The sequence below is a fragment of the Spermophilus citellus genome, assembly GCF_964194105.1.
Source record: "Spermophilus citellus genome assembly, chromosome: 6".
NCBI classification, from domain to species: Eukaryota; Metazoa; Chordata; class Mammalia; order Rodentia; family Sciuridae; genus Spermophilus; species Spermophilus citellus.
In genome coordinates this window covers 38,660,657-38,683,072 of record NC_138187.1, presented here as the reverse complement: position 1 = coordinate 38,683,072, position 22,416 = coordinate 38,660,657, and the positions used below count along the sequence as shown (strand labels likewise).

The 22,416-nt window shown below is 39.7% G+C and overlaps 1 protein-coding gene across 1 annotated transcript in view; it reads right to left on the bottom strand.

Moving 5' to 3' along the window:
* Positions 1-22,416, bottom strand: part of LOC308651230 (serine/threonine-protein kinase LMTK2-like) — a gene marked incomplete at its 3' end in the record, with an annotated part of 58,777 nt that overhangs the window by 21,914 nt on the left and 14,447 nt on the right. The window contains exons 2-4 of the mRNA XM_081298180.1: positions 9,966-10,090; positions 6,736-6,880; positions 313-386 (exon numbers count right to left, since the gene is read on the bottom strand). Of these exons, the coding sequence (XP_081154306.1) occupies positions 313-386; positions 6,736-6,880; positions 9,966-10,090 (344 nt within the window). The remainder of the gene's footprint in view (positions 1-312; positions 387-6,735; positions 6,881-9,965; positions 10,091-22,416) is intronic.

The window sequence follows — 22,416 nt, the reverse complement described above, 5'->3', positions numbered from 1 at the left end:
ACAGATACTCTAAGATTTCATCTCACCCCAGTCAGAATGGCAGCTACCAAGAGAGCACTCTCTTGTTTTTAAGTTTCCCAGTTTATGGAATTTTTATAGCAGCCTGAATGTTGGACAATCTTCTGGAAAGAGTTACATACCCAGGAATGCTGCAGGTTGCATTCCTATGCAATTTCACTAAGCAACCTCTATTCACACTACAGTGTCTATGGAGAATGTGGAATGTCACATGATATAATTCATAATTAACTTTAAATTCTAAACTGTATAATCAGGAGGGGGAAAAAAAATCAAAGTGAAAAAACACTGTACCTTTCCAAACCAGCCATTTCCAATTTCCTGTATGTAGTTTAGGCTGTGGCGGGCAACTTGAGACTTCAAACCTTCTGTAGAGAAAAGAACATTCAAAATATGAATATCTAACTAAAAATAAGTATTAAATACATAACCTATAAAGTACAAATTTTAACACAGACTTAATGCTTGTGCTACTGAGGATAGGAAGGATAGCAGAATGAAACAGATATTATTACCTTATATATATATATGACCGCATGACCGATGTGATTCTACAACATGTACAATCAGAAAAATGAGAAATTATACCTCATTTATCAAAAAGCATAAGTGCATTTACTATCATGTATAATTAATTAAAACAAATTTAAAAATTATTTTAAAAGGTAGAAATAAATATATAAAACACCTCTTTAAAACTAATAAAGCTGGGCACAGTGGCACATGCCTGTAATCCCAGTGACTTGGGAGGCTGAGGCAGGAGGATCACAAGTTCAAAGCCAGCCTTAGCAATTTAACAAGTCCCTAATCAACTTAGCAAGACCCTATCTCAAAATAAAAATATAAAAAAGGGCTGAGGATGAGGCTCAGTGATTAAGCATCCCTAAGTTCAATCCCTGGTACCAAAAATAAATAAATAAGTAAAAACAAACCAATAAAACCAAAACAGTTTTAACTCTTAACACGGACACTATTTTTGAATTAGTATTCTGTCTGATTCTAAAATACCTAGCTCTGTTTTATGACCCAATAACTCTAGTGTGGAAACACTGTCAAAAGGACCAATTATAGACTTAATGAAAGTCCAGAAGAATGAGAAAAGGAGAAAAAATAATTGAAGACAATGGTAGAAAATGCCCCAAATCTACTAAAGGATATGAATATACATATCCAAGAAGCTCTATCAACTCTAAGTAACATTAAACTCAAAGAAATCCACATCAAGACTTATTAAATCAAACTCTATCCAGAGATGAAGAACTCTGTAAGTGGCAAGAGAGAAACCACTCACCATGAGCACAGAATCTTCAATGAGATGAACAGTTACTCATCAGAAACTATGGAAGCCAGAGGGCAGTGTCAGTGGCTCACAGATAAAGAGCTGAAAGAAAAGATCTGCAAACCAAGAATTGCATGTTTGGCAAAACTATCTTTCAAAAATGAAGAAGAGGGCTGGGTTTGTGGCTCAGCGGTAGAGCGCTCACCTAGCATGTGAGAGACCCTGAGTTCGATCCTCAGCACTACATAAAAACAAAGGTATTGTGCCCAACTACAACTAAAAATAAATAAATATTTTAAAAAAAAGAAGAGGAGGAGCCAGTAGCAGTGGCACGTGCCTGCAATACATGCCTTATGAGGCCGAGACAGGAGGATCACAAGTGTAAGGCCAGCCTCAGCAACTTAGAAAGATCTTGTCTCCAAAAAAGGTCATGGGCTGGGAATGGGAATGGAGCTCTGAGGTAGAGTGATCCTGCGTTCAATCCCCAGTTCAGAAAGAAAAAGAAAGATATTCTCAGATAAATGTTTAGGAGTTTGCTGCCCATATACCTGACCTAGAACAAATGTTTAAAAGGCTCCTTTAAAAAGAAATAAAGATCTTCAGTAAACCTAAGTAGGTAAATACACAAGCTAATGTTATTGTACTATTGATATACTGTTCTTCTTTTTATTTCCTACATGATTTAAAATACAAATGCTTTAAAAAATAGAAGTAGGCACAAAATGTATAAATGTATAATTTGTGACAATGTAAAGGGAAGGAAAGTGCTGTACGAAAATAGGGGTTCTGTATGCTATTGAAGCTGATTATCAATTTAAACTCCATTGTTACAAATTTAGAATGCGAACCGTAATCTTAATCATATTCACTAAGAAAATATCTAAAAACTATAGTCAAAAGGGAATGAGAAAGGAATCAATGTGGTATACCAAAATAATAATTCCCATTAAATTTCAATGGCCTATTCTGTAGAAATGGAAAAGATAATTCTAAAATTCCTATGGAATCCAAAATAACAGAAAAAATCTTGAAAGAGGAAAACAAAATTGGAGGACTCAAACTTCTCCATTTCAAAATTTACTACAAAATAGAAGCTACAGTAATCAAAGCCATGTTATAATGGCATAAGGGCAGGCATATCAATTAATGGAATATAATTAAGAGCCTAAAATAAATCCAAACAAATAAGATAAATTGATTTTCCAAAAGTGTGCCAAGAAAATTCAATGGAGAAAGGACAGTGTTTTCAAACACTGTTATTGGGATAACTGGATATTCACATGTACAAGAATTAAGCTAGACCCTTACCCTACACCATATATAAAAATTAAGTCAAAATGGATTAAAGATTTAGGAGCTAAAACTATTGAAGATAAAGAGGAAAATTGTCATGACCTTGGATTTGACAATGATTTCTTAAATATGACATCAAAAGCACAGCATCAAAAGAAAAAAAAGTGGATAATTTGTATTTCATCAAAATTAAAAACTTTTATTCATGAAAGGACATTACCTAGAGAGAGAGAAAAGAGAACCTATAGGCACTGAGAAAAATATGTACAGATCGTATGTTATTATGAAGCTATCATAGTTAAGACACTGGTACTGAGACAAAGGAATAGACTGATTAAGTAAAAAGAGAGCAGAAGGCCTAAAATAGAGCCACACATGTAAGCAGAGAGGAAAGTCAGGACCAGCAAGTGAATGAAGTTGGGAGGAAAAAAAACAGTAATCCACAAGGAAAACTTGCTTCCCCATACTCAAAAATCAACTCAAGACAAGTTATAGGCTTAATGTCAAACTAAAACCTTAAAACATTATCTCTTTTTAAGACACTGAGTCCAAGACTATTAAATTTTGGCTTGTAAAAAAGATTGCTAAGCCAACTTAATATCAGTTCATCAATATATAATTTTTTTTGTGTATGTATGTGATTGATTTTTCTTTTTTAGAGTAACCTTTTGGTTTCCTTTCCTGTGAACTTTTTTGTGGTTACCATGAGGATTACAGTTATCCTAAATTCATAACAATCTAGTTTGAAGGGATACCAACTTAGCTTCAAAAGCTATAGCATAAACCACTGACACCCAGCTGGCAGGAACAGAAACTGGTGCAACTCCTGTGGAGGGTAAGTTGGCAAGAGCCATCAAAACAGAACACATACATTATTTGACCCAGTTCTAAAAACGTATTCTACAAATGCACCAGCACAACAACCTAGGTACCAGCTTTGTTTTTAATAGGAAAAGACTAGAAACAATCCAAATATGCTAATATTATATAATTCAAATAGTATAATATATAGGCAAGAATAAATATGTTATCTTTATTGATATGGAAGTATCTCTAAGAATAACTGGTAAATGGAAAAAAAAGCACAATACCAAGCAATATATCTACCATGGCAACTTTGAGTAAAAGAGGGAACTTCCTACACATGTGAGGGATGGACAGTGTATGGAAATCTCTGGGCCTTCTTCTCCATTTTGCTGTGAACCTAAAACTGCTGTACAAAAATAAAATCTTCTAAAAAATTAAAACAAATTTTAAAATGGAGGGGAGGGGTTTTCATCTGGAAACCCTAGAAAGATACCTAAGAAACCAAGAGGAGCAGTTGTTACCTGGGGAAGGCAGGGGTGGGAAATGAGGTTTCACTGAAATATGAGAGGGTGACTTTTCATCACTCATACCTTTCTATGCTTTGATTTGATTTTTGAATTGTGAACATATTATCTGTTCAAAACACACATTTTAAAAAGAGAAAAAAGGAAACAACGGATAGAACTCGCTTGTGAATATGTGGCACAGCTTTTTTTTTTTTAACATATAATCATAAATATCTTTCATAGTTAAATACAGCTTATCATGTCCCTTTAACAGGGACATGAAATACTTCACTATTTGCCTATACTGTAATTTAGCAAGTTACAGATTGCTATTTAAACATTTTCCATTTTGTATTGCCAAACAATGCTGCAATAAATCCCTTTGCACACCTTTGTATACTTAATTCATTCCTAAAGACAAATCATTAAAAGTTAAAGTGCTGGATCAAGAGCAAACACATTTTACATCTGTGTGTGTGTGGTGCTGGGGACTGATGCCAACTGCCAGATGCCCCTCCGGGGGGGGGGGGTTCTCCCCACTTTACAGCTCCACTAACAGCAAGTGGAAGAGACTTCCCGTTTACACACACACACACACACACACACACACACACACACACACACAGTCCCAATCGTGACCTATTGCCACTTCTTTTCCTCATCTTACTTGAAGTTTGCATTTCTTCAATTACTAGTAAAGCTCTTTTGTCTTTTGGCCATTTGAATTTCTTCCCTTGAGTTTCTTCTTTCATGTCCTTATCTTAATTTTTTCACATTACTCTTTTTCTTATACTCATGAGAACTTTTTTTTTTGCTTTTTTTTGTAATACTGATGATTGAACCCAGGGGCACTCTTCCACTGAGCAACATTACCCATCTTATTTTACTTTTATTTTGAGACAGAGCCTTGCTGTGTTGCTGAGGCTGGCCTTGAACTTTTGATCTTCCTGCCTCAGCCTCCTGAGTCACCAGGGTTACAGGCCTGTGCCACCACACATGACCTCTGAACTATTAATATGTTACAATTTTTCATCCTTTTTGTAGTTTACAAATATTTTTGCTACTATGTTAAATAGGTTACACTCTTTTTTCCATACAGAATATTTAATTTTATGAATCAGATCTGGCTATTTTTTTTATGGCTTCCAGATTTACTGCTATACTTGGAAAGCCTCTTATATCCCAAAATGATAAAAATACTCTGAAAGTATTCTAAATAGAGAAACTTACAATGATTTCTTCCTATTAAGGGGGATTTTAGAGTGGAGGAATTCAGCAGAACAGAAAGGGGCATATATATCCGACAAGAGGACGGTGGCCCAGCTCACGCCACGTCAGTCTGTGGCGTGGTGAAGGTAAACCAAAGCCAGAACACCTCTGGGAGGTTTTTCTTTCTGGTCCAAGGAGAGAGAGGGTCCTTTCCTTCCTCACTGCAAAACTACAAAGATATGAACACGGAGCGGCCAGCAGTCATTCTCCCTACTGAAGAGAGATGCCATCTGAGAGATTGAACTGACATATAAGAAAATGAGAAAGGAAAGAGAAAATGAGCAGTTTGACTGTAAAATGCCCATGGAGCTCAAGGTCCTGGTTCCAGCTATCTTCAAGATCGGCCTCACCCCTACACCTTCTACGGTCTGGGTCTCTTTTCTACTGATGATGATCTGAGTTAGGATTCAACTAACTGAAATTAATTGAGGGTTAAATTATAGTCCTATAAAAGCCCCAGTCTCTCAGGGCTTTCTTTACACATGAAGAAAAGAAAATTATCAAATAAACTACAATAAAGCATTCCAGTTTAAAAATGAGTATACTTAAGTTATCAAGAATATGTTGGACTCCTTTCAAACTAAGCTACTTTTTGTTGTGGTAAGAGTATTATTTACAGAAGTTAAAGCTAAGTACTATGTTTCATTTTTAAATATTGCAACACACACAAATATTAAAAATACCTTACTTTACAAATACCTTATATGAACTATACTGGTATATTATACTTTAACCTTACTTTTTCTTTTTGAGTCATGCATGCTGACGAAGTATAATCAACTTGGGTTTGTACTGCCCTAAAACACAACCTACAGTGCATGTGGTACCACAAATGGCAAGTTTGGCACCTATAAAACCTTAAACAGCCTTCTTTTAGCAGTCTTGGAAAACCTGACTTCTTAAACCCTCTACCTGCTATACAAATAGCAATAGTGTCCTTTAATGCATTCAAGAGATCAACTAACATCTAATCAAACTCTATCTTAAGAAGTGAATAAAAAGCCCATCTGATTAACAGAACTGTATATGCTCCCCTCCTTAGAGCAGAATGTTCTAGTAGAAGACAGGAATGTCCACAGTCTGTAGAGAAACCAGCCTACTGAAAGACAGCTGAGGAGCTCAACCCCAGTATGTAATTTCAGTGCATCTGGGAGACAAGTTTTATTCTTTTATCAGACCCAGGGTCCATAAAGGAAACAAGTTTTGTGTATTTTTTGTGTGTGTGTGGGCGTGCTACAGATTGAACCCAGGGGTGCTTAACCATTAAGACACATCCCCAGCCCATATATATTTTATTTAGAGAGGTTCTCACTGGGTTGCTTAGGTCCTTGCTAAGCTACTGAGGCTGGCTTTGAACTCACAATCTTCTTGCCTCAGCCTGGAAGCAACAGCTTTTGCTGGAATGAAATAAGCCCGAGCACCAGAACAGTGGGGAGCAGAAGGAAGAGAAACACACAGGCAGAGGAGGAGGTGGGCTGCCCAATATTGCACGATAGCAGCAAGGCTCCTATTGGCACTGCTCAGAAACAATTCGTGGAAATCTAACATTAGGTAAGGTCTTACCCACAGAAGGCTGGAACTGTGATGGAGCTGGAAGTGAAATATTTGGTACTGAAAGTGTGAAGACCTCTGCTGGGGACTGGACAGAAGGGGTGTCTTCTGCTGGTGGTGTGAAATCTATCTCATCATCAAAATTATCTTCAAATTCCTAAAATCAGAAGGAACCAGTATTAAAAACCATTGACTAACATTTAAGATATGACTCTTGCTTCAATTTACTTGTAATATGCTGTGAAAACTCCCCCAGTTCTTATTTACCTCAAGTGAAAAGCATATGCAATTATGCTCTCCAACTCCAAAAAGCAAAATAAATAAAATTTGAAAATAAATCACAGATATTTTATGTAACTTTTAAAATTGCTAGTTTGAAGTTAAATGCAAAATTTTCTAAAATGGCCATGAAACTTAACATGGAAATAATCTCCCAAGATCAAAAGTTTGCTTATAAATTATTAGAGTTTAGACAATTCTTCTAAAGTTATCGTTCACTTTCACAAATATATTTGCATACTAAATCAAAACAAATTAATTTTATTCTTAATATTGTATGCATTTTTAATTACACTGTGATTTCTATTAAAATAAAGACAGTTAAACAACCAGAAAAGATAGTAGTTTTAAGTAAGTCCTATTTCTCCGAGAAAGTAATGATGGAAAAAACTGCTACACTGGGCAGAAAAACCAGAGCACATGAATCACAAAGACCGGTATGACACTGTGCGGCACCTAAGTGCGCCTAGCTTACAAGAGAACCCAGTACTCCAAAGACAATGACTTGAAAATTGAGGAGGTCCCAATCAGGCTGTGGGAACCTTTCAAATGGCTCTATAGGGCAGAAATTCTCCCCATCCTCCTATCCTCATTCCTGTGAACCGAGCACACCTTGGGATCCAGGTTAATTTAACACAGAGAAGACTGTCAAGTGGTTCACTGATTCAGATAATTACAAAGTGCCCCCTTCCTCAGGCACCACACTGAAGCTGAGAAGAGATCAGTGGACAAGACCCCTTTTCATTTTTCTGCCAACATCCTTTTCTTCTTCTACCACCTTCCTTTAGCCCCCATTCAATACAAGGAAGAAACAAAAAATTATAATGGTAGATTTCCCAGGCATTTATGTTTTCACATACATGTGAGAAGACTTTATTCTCATATATGTCATCTATGTGCTTGAATGCATTAAAGGACATTATGGTTATTTATATGGGAGGAGGGAGCAGGAAAAATGTGATACTCAAGTTTAATATGTGAGGACATATCTGAATAAAGAGATTGTTCAGTTTTTCTTTTGGACATTCCTAAAGGGTTTTTCATTAAAAGGACTTTGTCCATCACGCTTTATCTTAAAAATAATGCCACTCAAAATGTGGCAGCAACATGACATAACCAGTAAATATACCAGTAGATGATTCTAAAAATTCAGAGAGGTGATACAGTATAATAGTAATTGAAAAAAAATGACATAAGCCTGGGAAATGGGTATCTCTTACAGTTATGCCAGTGGCTGTCTGGATGAACTTAGGCAAATCACTTTTCCAGACTATAGCTTCCTGGTGTGTAAAGGGACTTCTCTGGGACCATTCAGTTCTAAAATTGCAGAGCCCTATATCCAAAGGAAACAGATGGCAATATTCTTTTTTTTGGACAGCATGCCTTTATTTTATTTGTTTACTTTTGGTTTTGGTGCTAAGGATCAAAGCCGGTGCCTAATGCATGCTAGGCAAGCGCTCTGCTGCTGAGCCCCAGCCCCAGCCCAGCAATATTCTTATTTAGTCACATAGGCCCCAGAGCACTGTGGCCCCTGCATCAGAATCACCCCAGCTTGCTGGATAGCAATAAAGAGTCCCAGCCTTGAGGTAGCATCACAATAAACTCCTTCATTCAATACTGACATTCAAAACAGGCAAGAATTGCTGAGGCAAGAATAAGATATCACGAAATGTAAGACCTGACTTCACTATCGGCAACACTGATCAGACTTCATCTTTGTCCCGAAATGGCCAGGTTTCTGTGCAAAGTCCCCCAGCAAAATTGACCATGAGGGGACACAGATTCTCTATCCACAAATGTGCCCCCTACTGGGATGTCATTAAGTCCCCACAGAAATGTCGACAGTGATGTGATAGCCCAGGGGCTGGTGCTGTGAATAAAGCCTCACAGGCCCAGGCAGGCCAACTTTTCCACAGACAGTGGCCCATGCTGGGTGAGTCTCCTGCAGCCTTCCCTTGCTCTTGGCCTTCTGTGCGTAATGCAGTGTTGGGTCCAGAGACAGCGCACCTTCCTAAGTCTTTAGAGCTGCTGGCAGACTCCAGAATAAAGACCACACAATAAAACAATTAGGAGGCTATAGAAATCAGGTCCCATGCCCATTGAAAAGGTTTGGGTGAGAAGAAAATTTTTGTTTTCCAATTTGAACCAGTGGCCTTCAGGACAGTGCAGTCAGAGGGCAACACATTGAGGTACGTTTTCTCTGGGTGCATGCACTCCCTATTTACTTTCCCCATGTACTCCTTTTTAACTAATATTTTTGGAACACTAATACACGCTAGCAGGCATGCAGCAAGCTCTAAAGCAGGAGTTCCCAGATTGTTTTCTGGTAGATCCCATCCATCTACTGCTACATCAGCCCCTCTCTGTCATTCCTCTCTGGGCCAGGATTTTATAGTAAGCAGCATTCTCCCCCATCTTTGGGGACCTCAAGGTTTCAAGGCAAACCTGAGGCTTCAATACTCTTCCTCATACACAAAACGCTGGGGGGATCCCTTTGTGATCTAATGACCACAAATTTACCAGCCTACAAAAGTTTAGGAAAAACCCAAACCAGTCTGTTCTTACACATAGACCTTATAGCAAGTAAGTTCAATCCCGATGCTTTATTCCCACCTAGCAAAAACTTAAACTCACCACACCCTGTGCTTATTATCAAAGATGCTCCAAGGCAGGGTTGCCAAACTAAGGCCAAAGGCCATATCCAAAGTGCCGGTTTTTTGTAAATCTAGTTTTACTGGCACAAAGCCAAGACCATTTGTTAACATAGTTCTTTGGTTAATGTAGCACTACGACTGCAGGGCTGAGTTTTAGGGCACTGTTAACAGAGACTTTATGGCCCACAAGATTTAATACCCGGCCCTTACAAAAAAAGTCTGCTGAGCCCTGCTCCCAGAACACTGGTGCATAGCCACTCTACTGTAAACATATCCGAAGATGACTATAGTGTCTGCATCTGTGCTCACCTTAAAGTCTATTTCTGGGTCCTTACAGCAGGAAACACAGTTTGCAATTAACACTATTAAAATTATTAAGCTGCACACAGACAGGATTACAAACGATACAGGAACTTCTGTAGTAGGTGCCTCCCCTAGAGAGAGAGAGAGAGAAAGAGAGAGAGAGAGAGAGAAATAACATTAAAAACATATACATTCCAAAATCAATCTTAACTACTGATACTTTCTTCTAGATATAAAAGGGACCAAGGGTTAATAAAATATGCTTAATTGCTTATGATAAAGCTGATGGTCAATCCAGAATAGAAATTTTTTTTCTTAAATTTTATTTTACAATAATCTTACATTTAGAGAAGAGTTGTAAAGAGAATTCAGAGTTCCCACATACCCTTTGCCCAGTTTCCACTAATGCTCAAATATTACATTTCTGTGGTATGTTCATCAAAACTAGGAAAAAAAAAACATTGGCATAACACTATTAATGGAGCTTCAAACTTTATTTGGATTTTACAATTTTCTCCACTAAAGTCTTTTTTTTAATTCCAGGGTTCAATAAAGAATACTAACACTGCATTTAACCTACATGCCCCCTCGTCTCCTCCTATCTCTGATTTTCTGTCTTTCCATGTGTCCCATAACTTTGATACTTCTGAACAGCACTGGTCAGTTATTCTGCAGAATATTCCTCAACTTGGGTGGTCTGATGTTTTCCCAGGATTAGAGAAAGTTTACAGTATTTGGGATGAGATGACTTTGTTCTTGCATCACATCGGGGGCACATAACTTGCTCCTAGTGTGCTGAAATTTGACCATGTGGCCAGGTATTCTCTCCAACATACAGTCTTCTCTTGGCAAACTCTCTGCCTTACAAGCAGGTCCCAAAGTCAAGTGCATACCCACAGAGAAGGAAAGTAAGCTAGACTTTGTGGAGGGAGGACTCCTGAAGAGTTTGCAGACATGTCAAAAAAACTACAGCAGGGCTAGGATTATAGCTCAGTGGTAGAGCGCTCACCTAGCACATATGAGGCACTGGGTTGGATCCTCAGCACCATATAAAAATAAATAAATAAAATAAAGGTATTGTGTCCATCTACAACTAAAAAAATGTTTAAAAATACTACAGCTACTAATAAATAGGTACTTGAGGGGAGATACTTTGCTATGTAAATACTCTGCTTCTCCTTAAGGTTTTGCATACCCACTTTCTCATTCACCTGCACATCTTGCCTGCAGTGATTGATACCAAGATGTTTTAATGCAGATTTTCTAGGTCCTTCATTCCTTCTACATTTGTTATTTAAAACCCTTCTGTAAGGAATACTTATACTTTCTCCTCCATGTATTTATTTTATCCCATCACTTATACAGCTATTTACTCCTGGATGTTTGTCCTTGGGGTTACAATCCAATATTACCATTATTTATTTTGTGGCTCAAGCTGCTCTAGCATTGGCCCCTGGAGGTTCTTTCAAGTTGACTGCTGGCTCCTTAGGTAGTGCCCCATCCAGTTCTTTTGAATCCAACACCACTTCACTTTCTGGCACTACAGCAAGCTCTAGGTTCCTCTTGTATTTTCCTACACTGGCCCTAGAATCAGCCACTTTTTTAAGGAGCCCTGGCCATGATAAGAGCTTCTAACAGAGGGGTGTCTGCCACACCACAGTCTGTGTCCAGTTGCTACATGGAGGGACCTCTAGCTAAGTTAAGAGTTTTACATCTCTAAGGGTCTGCTTTAAAAACAAACAAGCAAAAAGAATATGTAATGGATACTGAACCACAAAGCCTAAAATATTTTACTATCTGGCCCATCCCAACTTAGAGCATAAAGATTTTTACGTTTTATTTTTAGAAAGGACTTAGTTCTCCTGGAAAACATTCAACTAGGATAATTCTGAACCTTTTTTGAGCAAACTGTTCACTCAGCTGCTGGTGTTTTACCAAGAAATAAACTTTTCCTTGAAATTATCATCTATGGCTACTGCACCAAACAGAAGGCAGAGGCAGGTTAACGATGTCACCATTTTTTAGGTGAAACTATGGAAATGAACCCAAATTCCTAAGTGAGCAAAACATATTCTTGAATATAAAATAACCTTTGTATCAGAGAAGTCTAAAATGAACTGTAAACAGGACTAGTTCTTTTTCAATATCCAAAGGTTCACTTGTAAAAGCAATACTGAAACTTCAAGGTCACTGGTGGGCTCAGCCCTGTTGAAGTATTTGATCAGAAGCAACAAAGTTGGCCATGGGTACTGAGAGCCTGCAGCTGTAAGTCAACAAAGTCCACAGAGAGGAGAGACGCGATGGCTCCTCTCAAAGCCAATCTGGAGGCAAATCAACTGTGACTGAGAATAAGGATCTCCTAGCCAGGCACCTTGTGAATGACTCGAGGAGCCTGAGACCCCGGAAGCCAACTTTCAATGAGTAAAGAGCAAGAGGGCCCTTTCTCTACCTTTGCAGCTTTCTCCTCACCTAGTGTGGCTGGTGCTTCCCCACTGGCATTCAACCTTTTTTTAGTTATATCTGGACCTTAATTTTACGTATTTGTATGCGGTGCTGAGAACTGAACCCAGGCCTCACACATGCTAGGCAAGCGCGCCGCCACTTAGTCACAACCCCAGCCCTGGTATTTAATCTTGACAACTCCGCTTCCCTCTCCTGAGTGAATATGACTACTGAGGGTTATGTAGCAGAGTGCTTTCACATGCAGTATGGCATATTTTATTGATTTTTAAATATAGTTTGTCCACCTCATTTTAACAAGCCTGAATTTCAGGTGCATCACACTTGAAACTACACTGGTTTAACTGGCAGCATTTCTTTTTTTTACAGATTAAGGAAGGGTGTGACTTAATCATCTGAGATTTGATAAAATATAATATTATTTCATAATAATACAACAAGGCCTCTGAAGCAACTAGCTCCCCTTCACAGATAAGGAAAGGGATATGCCCCAAGCACAAGGGGATACAGGCCCCAAGGGCAGGTGTTCAGAACAGGTCCCCATCCCTTCCTGGACACCACAGTTCTGCCTTCACATGATTACCTTTTAACACTTGAAACAGCCTGGTGTGCTCTGAACCCAAGTCTATCACTGTTCATGGAGGCGGTTCATACTCCAGGGCCTCCTCCAAACTCCACAAACTTACCTTTTCCTCTCTTTTCACCCACAAGATTTTTTTTTTTAACTCTTATACACTGTACATTTATTGTAAAACTGGATCAGGCCTGCAGGAAGGGCAGTCCAGCTATCTGATTCATGAAGTGGTCTTCCGTGAGTCATCGGGCAGGCACGAAGGCACACCCACATCAGGAACAACGAGCTGGGCCAGATTTTGCCCGACCTTTCCCCCATGTCTGTTCCTCTAGGAGCTGGCAGTGGGTGGCTGCCCTCCTTTCCTCAGATTTCCTCAATGTGGACGCCACACTCAATCTCAGGGCCTAACGGTCTCATTAAAAGGACTCTAGAGATTTCTGTTTGAGAAACAATTTGGCCTCAAGCAGACATTTTTAAGTTACCACTTTCAAAAACTATCTATTTATTGGTGTTTTCTTTGAAAAGTCCAAAGCTCTGTGCTTTAAATAAACTCTATATACCAATGGGAGAAAAACTCTCATAAAATGAAGAAATCAAATCACAGGTGGGAAGGTGAGATGGGTTTGCACAAACCACAGAGAGGAAGTAAGTCCTAGACGTGGGCAACCACAACTGAAACCCCCAGGTCCCAATGGCCAAACCAAAAACCCAACCTGAAAAGGCTTCTGGTTGCAACTGTCAGAAAACTATGAGGAAGGGTGCTTCCTCTCTACACTGCCAGCATACGACATCCAGAGACGTATAAGTCAATCAATCATCTGCTCCAAAAAACATCAACAGTGACAGGAGTGTCACCATACATTTAGACAGCTTTCCTGAGTATACACCAAGGAGGAGGATAATTAGAGGTTTGGGGTACTTGGTACATTTGGCATCTCCATAGCATATCCCATGAGTTTTCATTTTACGGTTTCCAAAGCATTCTAATAGCTATCTAGCACTCGACTTAATGAGTAGAAAACTGGAGGAACTCTAAGAGGCAGGTAGGTACCTATTATCTGCTTTAGAGACAGGTAATTTGGAGAGGTGGTTTCTCAGCACTGACTCAAGGCATGGCAGGAGCACTACCCAACAATTAATTTACCATCACAAATTCAGCCCAATTATCTGATGCCTAGAACCTCATGGAACTTGAACACACATGTAATTAACTACAGACTTGCCCATGAGTTCACTTCTGGATTAAAAAAAAAAAAAATCATTCAAGGTCCACAGGTTAAAAAGAAATGATGACCAATGTCCAGCTCCATTGGAGATTACAGCATGCTGGCATCTCATTTTGTCACTCCTCCTCCAGTGTCTCCCTCATGTGCTTTTATACACAAGTTTCCTCATATTTGTTTGGTTACCCAGAGATTCAAGTCAAGGGGAAAGAAAGGCTAGACACTTAAATCTTTCTCTCTCTTTACCAATTGTTTTAAAATATGAGTTGGTTCACTAGCATTCTGTGGCAGTTACCAGTTAGGAATGTTACTGACATTGTTTCAGGAAATCATTATAAGCTGATGGATTTAAACTACCTGATGACTTCAATCCTCTTGTTATTCTTACTGATGTTCATGCCAGTCCATCCTTGGCCAGTAAGACCTCTGCAAAGTTCTGCTCCCAAGCCCTCTGCCAAGATCCCAGGAGACTTGGGCTGCATTGTTTCCTGATATGTTCCAGGCTCCCCTTTTATATTTTCTGCTACAGACAGAAAATCATTGTCAATCATTGGGGGGGAGGGGGTTGTCTTGGTTTCTTTGAGAATGATTTTTATTTAAGACCCCAGCCTTGGGCAACAAAGATGCTTATTCACTGCTGGCATCACAAGAATTGTAGAAAACAATTTGACATTGTTTTGTAATACTGACTGTTGGTATCAGTGTGGTTTAAGAAGTTTCCCTCTTATAGTGAATGAGTCTGTCTTCCATTGCTATAACAAAATATCTGAGGCTGGATAATGTATAAAGAAAATGGGGTTAACTGAGCTGAGTTTTGGAGACTGAAAGTTCAAAATCAGATGGCCTCTGGTGAAGGCCTCATGTCAGATGGCATGATGGTGGGAGCACATATGGGAGACATCATGGTGAGATAGAAGTCAGATTCAGGGATCTGGCTTTTGTAAGCACTCTTAAGAGAACAACGAACTTACTCTACAATCCCAGCATCAATCCCTTCTGAGGGTAGTGCACCCAATGACCTCCCACCAGACCCCACCTCTTTTTTGGGGGAGGGGGGTACCAGGAATTGAACTCAGTGATACTCAATCACTGAGCCACATCCCCAACCCTATTTTGTATTTTATAGAGAGACAGGGTCTCACTGAGTTGCCTAGCGCCTAACTTTTGCTGAGGCTGGCTTTAAACTCATGATCCTCCTGCCTCAGCCTCCCAAGCTGCTGGGATTACAGGCAAGTGCCACTGCACCCAGCCAGACCCCACCTCTTGAAGGTACATCACCTCACACCACCACACTGCAGACCAAGCCTTCAACACAAGAACTGCTGGAGGACAAACTACGTCCAATCACAGCAGAGAGATACCTGAGATGGATTGGGAGACCATGGCCTATGAATTAAAACATGTCCATGGTTTGTTTTCTAAAGGCCTACAAACTAAGAGTAGCTAATAATTTACATGTTTGTGTAGCTGTTTAAGAAAACACCAGAAGTATAATGCCGCAGTCTGGCTGGGCACAAAATCACGAGCCACCACACCCTTGTAGATTCAAACAGCAATTCTTTATTCCTGAACTCTCACCGGCACTCTACACGCACGTTCTGGGGAAAATCCACACCCTCCACCGGGCTCTGCATACCAAAATACCCTCTGAATCCTGCGAGAACTCAACGGGAACTCAAGGAGTGGGCGCCTGAGGCAGCAGGATACGCCCTATTCCCAGCAAGATCCACCTAAACCCGGATTGCCCTAAACCCAGATCCGCCCTAATCCCTGAGCAAGGTCACCTTTCATGCAATGTCACTGCAAATGACCTGGGTCCAAGGCAAGCCCATTTCCACAATGGAGAGTCCTCCCTCTAAGCAACATTGGGTAGGCTGACAAGGAAATTGCCATGCGTCATTCCTACTTGGCTATGGCTCTCAGCAGTATAATACTTCATGACCTGTGAAATTCATATCAATAGCTGGTCGCATGCACACAAAGACAAGACATCACTTGTTTCCTGATGGGAAAACACATATCAACTTGGAAACAGTAAACCCCAAACAAAACAACAGAGTATCAAACCTGAACTGATTCGAACACTGATGTAGGTGGCAGAAATACAACGGCGTGCTTTAAAAACTACCAATGGATATGGAGATTCCTCAGAAAACTTGGAATGGAATCACCATTTGACCCAGCTATCCCACTCCTCGGTCTATACCCAAAGAACTTAAAATCAACATACTACAGTGATGTGGCCACATCAATGTTTACAGCAGCTCAATTCACAACAGCTAGGCTATGGAACAAACCCACGTGCCCTTCACCAGATAAATGAATAAAGAAAATGTGATTTATATGTGTGTGTGTGTATGATGGAATGTTACTCATCCATAAAGAAGAATGAAATATGGCATTTGCTGATAAATGGATACAACTGGAGATTATCATGCTAAGTGAAATAATACAATCCCAAAAAACCAAAGGCAGAATGTTCTCTCTGACATGCAGATCTAATGCACAGTAAGGCAGGGAGGGAGGGAGAGAGAACAGAAGTTCTTTGGATTAGACAAGGGGAATGAAGGGAAGGTGGGGGATGGGAATAGGAAAGACAGGAGAATGAACTAGATATAACTTTTCTATGTTCATATATGAACACACCACCAATGTAACTTCACATCAAATACAACCACAAGAGCGGGAAGTTATACTCATGTATGTATAATATTAAAATACACTCTACAATTATGTATAATTAAAAAGAACAAATTAAAAATTTTTAAAAATGAAAAAGTTAAAAAAAAAAACAACTCACCTACCACTGCAATACAATTGGCAAAACACAGCCTTCACTGAAAGACCCCTGGGGAGAAAAACCTGATGAACTGTGAAGAAAGGGGAGTGTCAGACATTAAGAGACTAAAAAGACACTCCAACTAAGTGCACTGTATAGATGTTACCTCAATCACAACTCAAACTATTAAAAATCATGACATTTGAGATGTTGGAAAGCCAAACACTGAATAATTGACCATGTTCAGGATGTAAGAATCATTTCTCCTAAGAATGTTAATGGTAACATGCTGACTTTAAAAACATAATCCTTATCTTTTAGAGATAGTGACCCATGTAGCAATGTCTGAAATTTGTGTCAGAATAGCACAAGAGGCACAGGGAGTGGATGGAGTTCCGGCTGGGTGAAAAGTATGTGGGAATACACCATGTTCTCTATCTTGTCTTGTAAATGCCTCAAGTTTTTCTTTTATTACATAAACAATTTTTCCATGCATTAAATAAAGTTTAAATAGAAAAAGGTAGATATAACAATTTGCAATCTATATTCTTGCCTGCTCTTAATAAAGTGTTTTAGCTAGCCAGGACTGCCACAAAAGTAACACAAAGAAGGTGGCTTAAACAAAAGAAATTTATTACCTCACATTTTTGGAGGCTATAAGTCCAAGATCAGGTATTAGCAGGACTGGTTCCTTCAGAGGGCGATTTGTCCTGTGTCCTCAGGCTACCTTTTACCTCTGCAACCTGGACTCCAGCTCTCAAGTAAGGGCTATGGTGACCTCTCTCATCCTCCCAGACCCATCTTCTGTCACTTTAGTCTTACATCCCTCCCCTGCCAGGAAAATTCTGCCACTGATCCCTTTTCCTCTTGCCCATTGTGGAAATCATCCCTAAAGTCTTTTAAAAACAGAGTTCCTGCCTTTGGACCCTCAATTACTGCATTTCCCCATCAAAGAACTGACCACTAGCTTAAATGTGTCTTCCCCTCCTGTGGTCAGGGACCAGGCCTCTGTGATCCACCACTGTGAGCCCAGGCCAGGACAAAAGAGGGAGAAAGACAGCAACCAAGGGGAACCACCAAGGGAGGGAGATGAGCAAAAAGGCCAGAGACCAACCCATAAGTAACCCACCAGTTAACAAATAAACAAGCTTTCAGGGTCAAACAAGATAGATTATTTTAGTAGCACTCCTTCAGTAATTTTATGCCCTTACTTGGCAAGGATTTTCCACTAACATACACTATATTGCAGTAATATCAGTTATTCCCCAGGTTTCCAGAAACTCCCACAACATTATTTACCCAATTTGCTATTTCTTTTTAGCAACTGTTTTCTTTAAAAAATAAGTTTTTTTAAAAAGTAGATTTCCCCAACCTGTGTTCTCCAGTGATGACAGGTATTCATCCACAAGCCCCAACTTCTCCACCCTCACTTCACAGAAGCTATCACAGTAGTTATAGTCTGGGCAAGTGAAGCAAGAATCCAAAGGCACCCACTTCTCCATGGAGCCCCAGGGAGTGATGGGCTTAGAGACAGCCCAGTGCAGGAGCAGGGCTCCTCTCCTGGTGAGCCATGACCTGTGGCCTCCACTCCAACATTTATTTTTAAAAAAGGAACCTAAATTGATGCTTCTAAAACTTAACCATAACTTTGTCTGAACAACTTTGTCTGAACATTATGCGTTTGAGTTTACTAGTGCTGCTGAAACAAAACACCACAGACGAGGGCCTTCAACAGAAAGTAAATGTCCCATAGTTTTGGAGGCTTGAAGGTGCCAGCTGGCTTGATTTCCCCTGAGGCTTCACTCCTTGCCTTGCAGATGGCTACCTTATTGTATTCCCACATGGGATTTTCTTGTGCACATACCTGCTATCTCTTTGTCCAAATTTCTTCTCTTTCATTATTATTACTTTGCAGCACTTGTGATAGAACCTAGCACCTTGCACATGTTAGGCAAGGACTCACTCTCTGAGCTACATCTCCAGTCCTTTATATTTTATTTTTGGAGACAGAGTCTCACCAAGTTGCCCAGGTTGACCTCAAACTTGTAATCCTCCTGTATCTGCATCCAAGTAGCTGGGATTGCAGGTGTATGCCACAAAGTCCCACTCAAATTTCCTCTTTTCTTATGGACCCTACTGAGACTGGATTACAGCAGCCCACCCTTATAACCTCGGTTTAGCTTATTCACCTCTTCAAAGGGCCCTACCTCCAAAAACCAGTCGTGGTCTTAGTTATGGGGGAGGAGGACAACAGGGTTCAGTCTGTAATACTGTGAATTTATTAATTTAAGAATGCCATCCCAGCCGGGTGTGATGGCACACACCTGTAATCCCAGCAGGTCAGGAGGCTGAGGCAGGAGGACTGGGAATTCAAACCCAGCCTCAGCAACTTAGTGAGGCCCTAAGCAATTCAACAAGACCCTATCTCTTAAAAAAAAAAAGAAGGGCTGGGGTAGTGGTTCAGTGGTAGAGTGCTTGCCTCAAATGTGTGAGGCACTGGGTTGATTCTCAGCACCGCCAATTAATAAATAAACAAACAAACAAATAAATAAAGATCTGTCAATACCTAATAAAATATTTTAAAAAAAGAAAGAAAGAAAGAAACAACACCATCCCACTGGATGGGAATCCCTCCTGATAACACCAGGAATAAGCAGACATTGCCTTCCTTCCTGCCTTCCCAGGACATGTGGGTGTGGGGATGACCGTGAGGCCGTGTATAAAGTGCAGGTAATGGGAATGTGAAGCTTCTATTAGGTACTTTAACATTCAGCTTTTTCATTTTGGGCAGTGCTAGGGACTGTCCCCTAGGCCCTGAGAATGCTAGGCAAGTCCTCACGCCAGGTACTTTACACAACTCGTCTGTTTTTTGTTTACCTAGACCCTCTCACCTCAGGAAATTTGTACAACAGAACCTTGTGCCTCCTTGAGAATTAAAATTTTTGAGGAACTGGGGGTTTAGTTCAGTGGTAGAGGGTTTGCGTAGCATGCACAAGGACCTGGGTTCAATTCCCTGTATTGCAAAACAAAAACAAAAACAACAACAACAAAAAAAACAATAAATATAACTGATGCTACCAGACTTAAAAAAAAAAAAAAAAAAAAAAGGGAAACAGTAAACTAAGAGAAGCTAAGGTCCTGACATAAAATCTGCCTCTAAAACACAGTTTGGGCCTTTAAAAGAGAAAAGGTTAAGGCCAAGAAAACCATTCTTCTACTGGCTTGAACAAGTAGTTTTGCATCCCAGAGACTTAGTTCACCACTTGGGGAGAAAACATGGACAATCATCACAGAACACACATATTTATTTATTTAACACCTCAAAATTATAAACCATCTATCATAAAGGTGCACTGACTCTTAAGTTACTGAATATCTTCCTTGCTCTTAAGGTAACAATACATCTATTTATGATAAGATCAAATAATCTAAAAGCTCCCTAATGTCTTCTAATATTAGAAAGGGAAGGGGAAATGAACATAGCACAAAATATACTCGAGCACGCACAACGGCAAACAGCACACTGATGATCTGGTCGATGAATCAGAGGCTCTACAGAAGACCCTCAGCAGAAGACCAGCAGCCTAAGAGAACAACTTCACCATGCACTAGCTAGTTCAGAAGTGATTTCCAAGGTCAGCCAGTCTAATTGTTCTCTCACACTCACAAAAAAGTTACATAATTCAACTGCTGATGAGTACCTGTGAATGAGATCATTTTATATGAAACTAGTTTCTCTCGGCCTAGTCCATTAAAATCTGTTATCAAAGGGTCAGTTTCCTTGCACTTTAAGAACACTAATTGGGATGGGAACTACTGCAGAAGACCTAATATAGCACAATTTGGCCAAGAGAATGTCAGACCTGGATGACTTCTGTTAGTCCAGTGTGCCCTATACCTCAATGTACTGATGGGATTGACAGTAGAATCTTAACTCAGCTGATGGCATAGCTGAGGTGCAGAGTGACCCACAGCACTTATATGTCTGTAACAGCCTCCAAGCAGGATCTTTCTCTAAAGCCAGTTTGGGAACGGGAAGCTTCTAATCCCAGAAGCAGAAACTCAGAGCCACTTTCCCAGGACTTCTTCCCCCACAACTGGTCACCTGGAGTACCCCTAATGTCTGGGGGAAGGATACTCCCTTTCATGCAACTGCCCACTGCAATCTGGAGAAACCTGTGGGTAATACGACGGTCGAACCAGATCCTCCACATTGAGCCAATCCCAGGTCTACACTGTATAGCCAAGAACAGGGTAGAGGACTAAACACGTGCGTTCATTTCCAGGCAGGGAGTCCTAAGGATCCCAGGAAAACATGTTTGCCTTTCTCAATAAATTTCCTACAACACCTTGCCAGGGCCTGTGTCCTCAGAACCCTTCCAGATTCCTAAAATCTAACAACAATTCTTGCTAATCTAATATGATTAGGTAATGTGTCCTTAGTTTTCTCTTTAGCAAAGAAATGGTTGTGATGCTGATGCAGCAGAAGGTGGTGTGGCCATCAGGGATGGAAGGCCTGGAAAAGGACGGGGGTAGAATTCATTGTACTCCTCTGTCCACTTGTGTATGTTCAAGTCTCCATAATAAAGTTTTATGTATTATGTTCACAACTAAAGCCAGATACTGATCCTGATGGGGTTCCAGAGCACTTAAAGGAAAGATCACCTAAGGCTTCCTATTTGATAATGCTTCTACTGCTCTGTCTTTATATCATAGAGAAAGACAAGCCCAAAGACAATGTAACCCAATATAACTGTTTCTAGATACTCAGGACCAGTCATCATAAAAGCCTATAGATAGTTAGGAGGGTAAGGGGAGAGGCGTGTCTCCTACTGCTATGGTTGCTCAGTCTGCCTACTATGGAACCTATCAGTCCACACCCTTCATCCATTCCTCCAACAAACCTCTACCAAGAATCTTTTAAGACAGGCACTGCTATTGGTTCTGAGAATACAGAAGTGAAAAAAACAGTCCCTGCACTCAGTTTACATTTTCATGCAGAAAACAGATAACAAGATTTTTATATATATATATATATATATATATATATATATATATATATGTACATATATATGTGTGTACATATATATAGTACCTCAGATGGCAAGAAGCACTATGGAAAAATGAGGAAAAGCAGAGATTACTATTTTACAGGAATGAGCAGGAAACATGTTTTGATATTTTAATAATTCACACAAGCAATGACAGTGATTTGGTCCAGGGGGTTATGAAATACTAATACTTAAATGGTGATTACCATGTGCCAGGCACTATTCTAAACTCAGGCAATTCTACAATAACCTCTGAAGTAGGTAACCATTTTATTTTTTTTTTAATTTTTTTTAAAGAGATAGTGAGAGAGAGAATTTTTTAATATTTATTTTTTAGTTATCGGTGGACACAACATCTTTGTTGGCATGT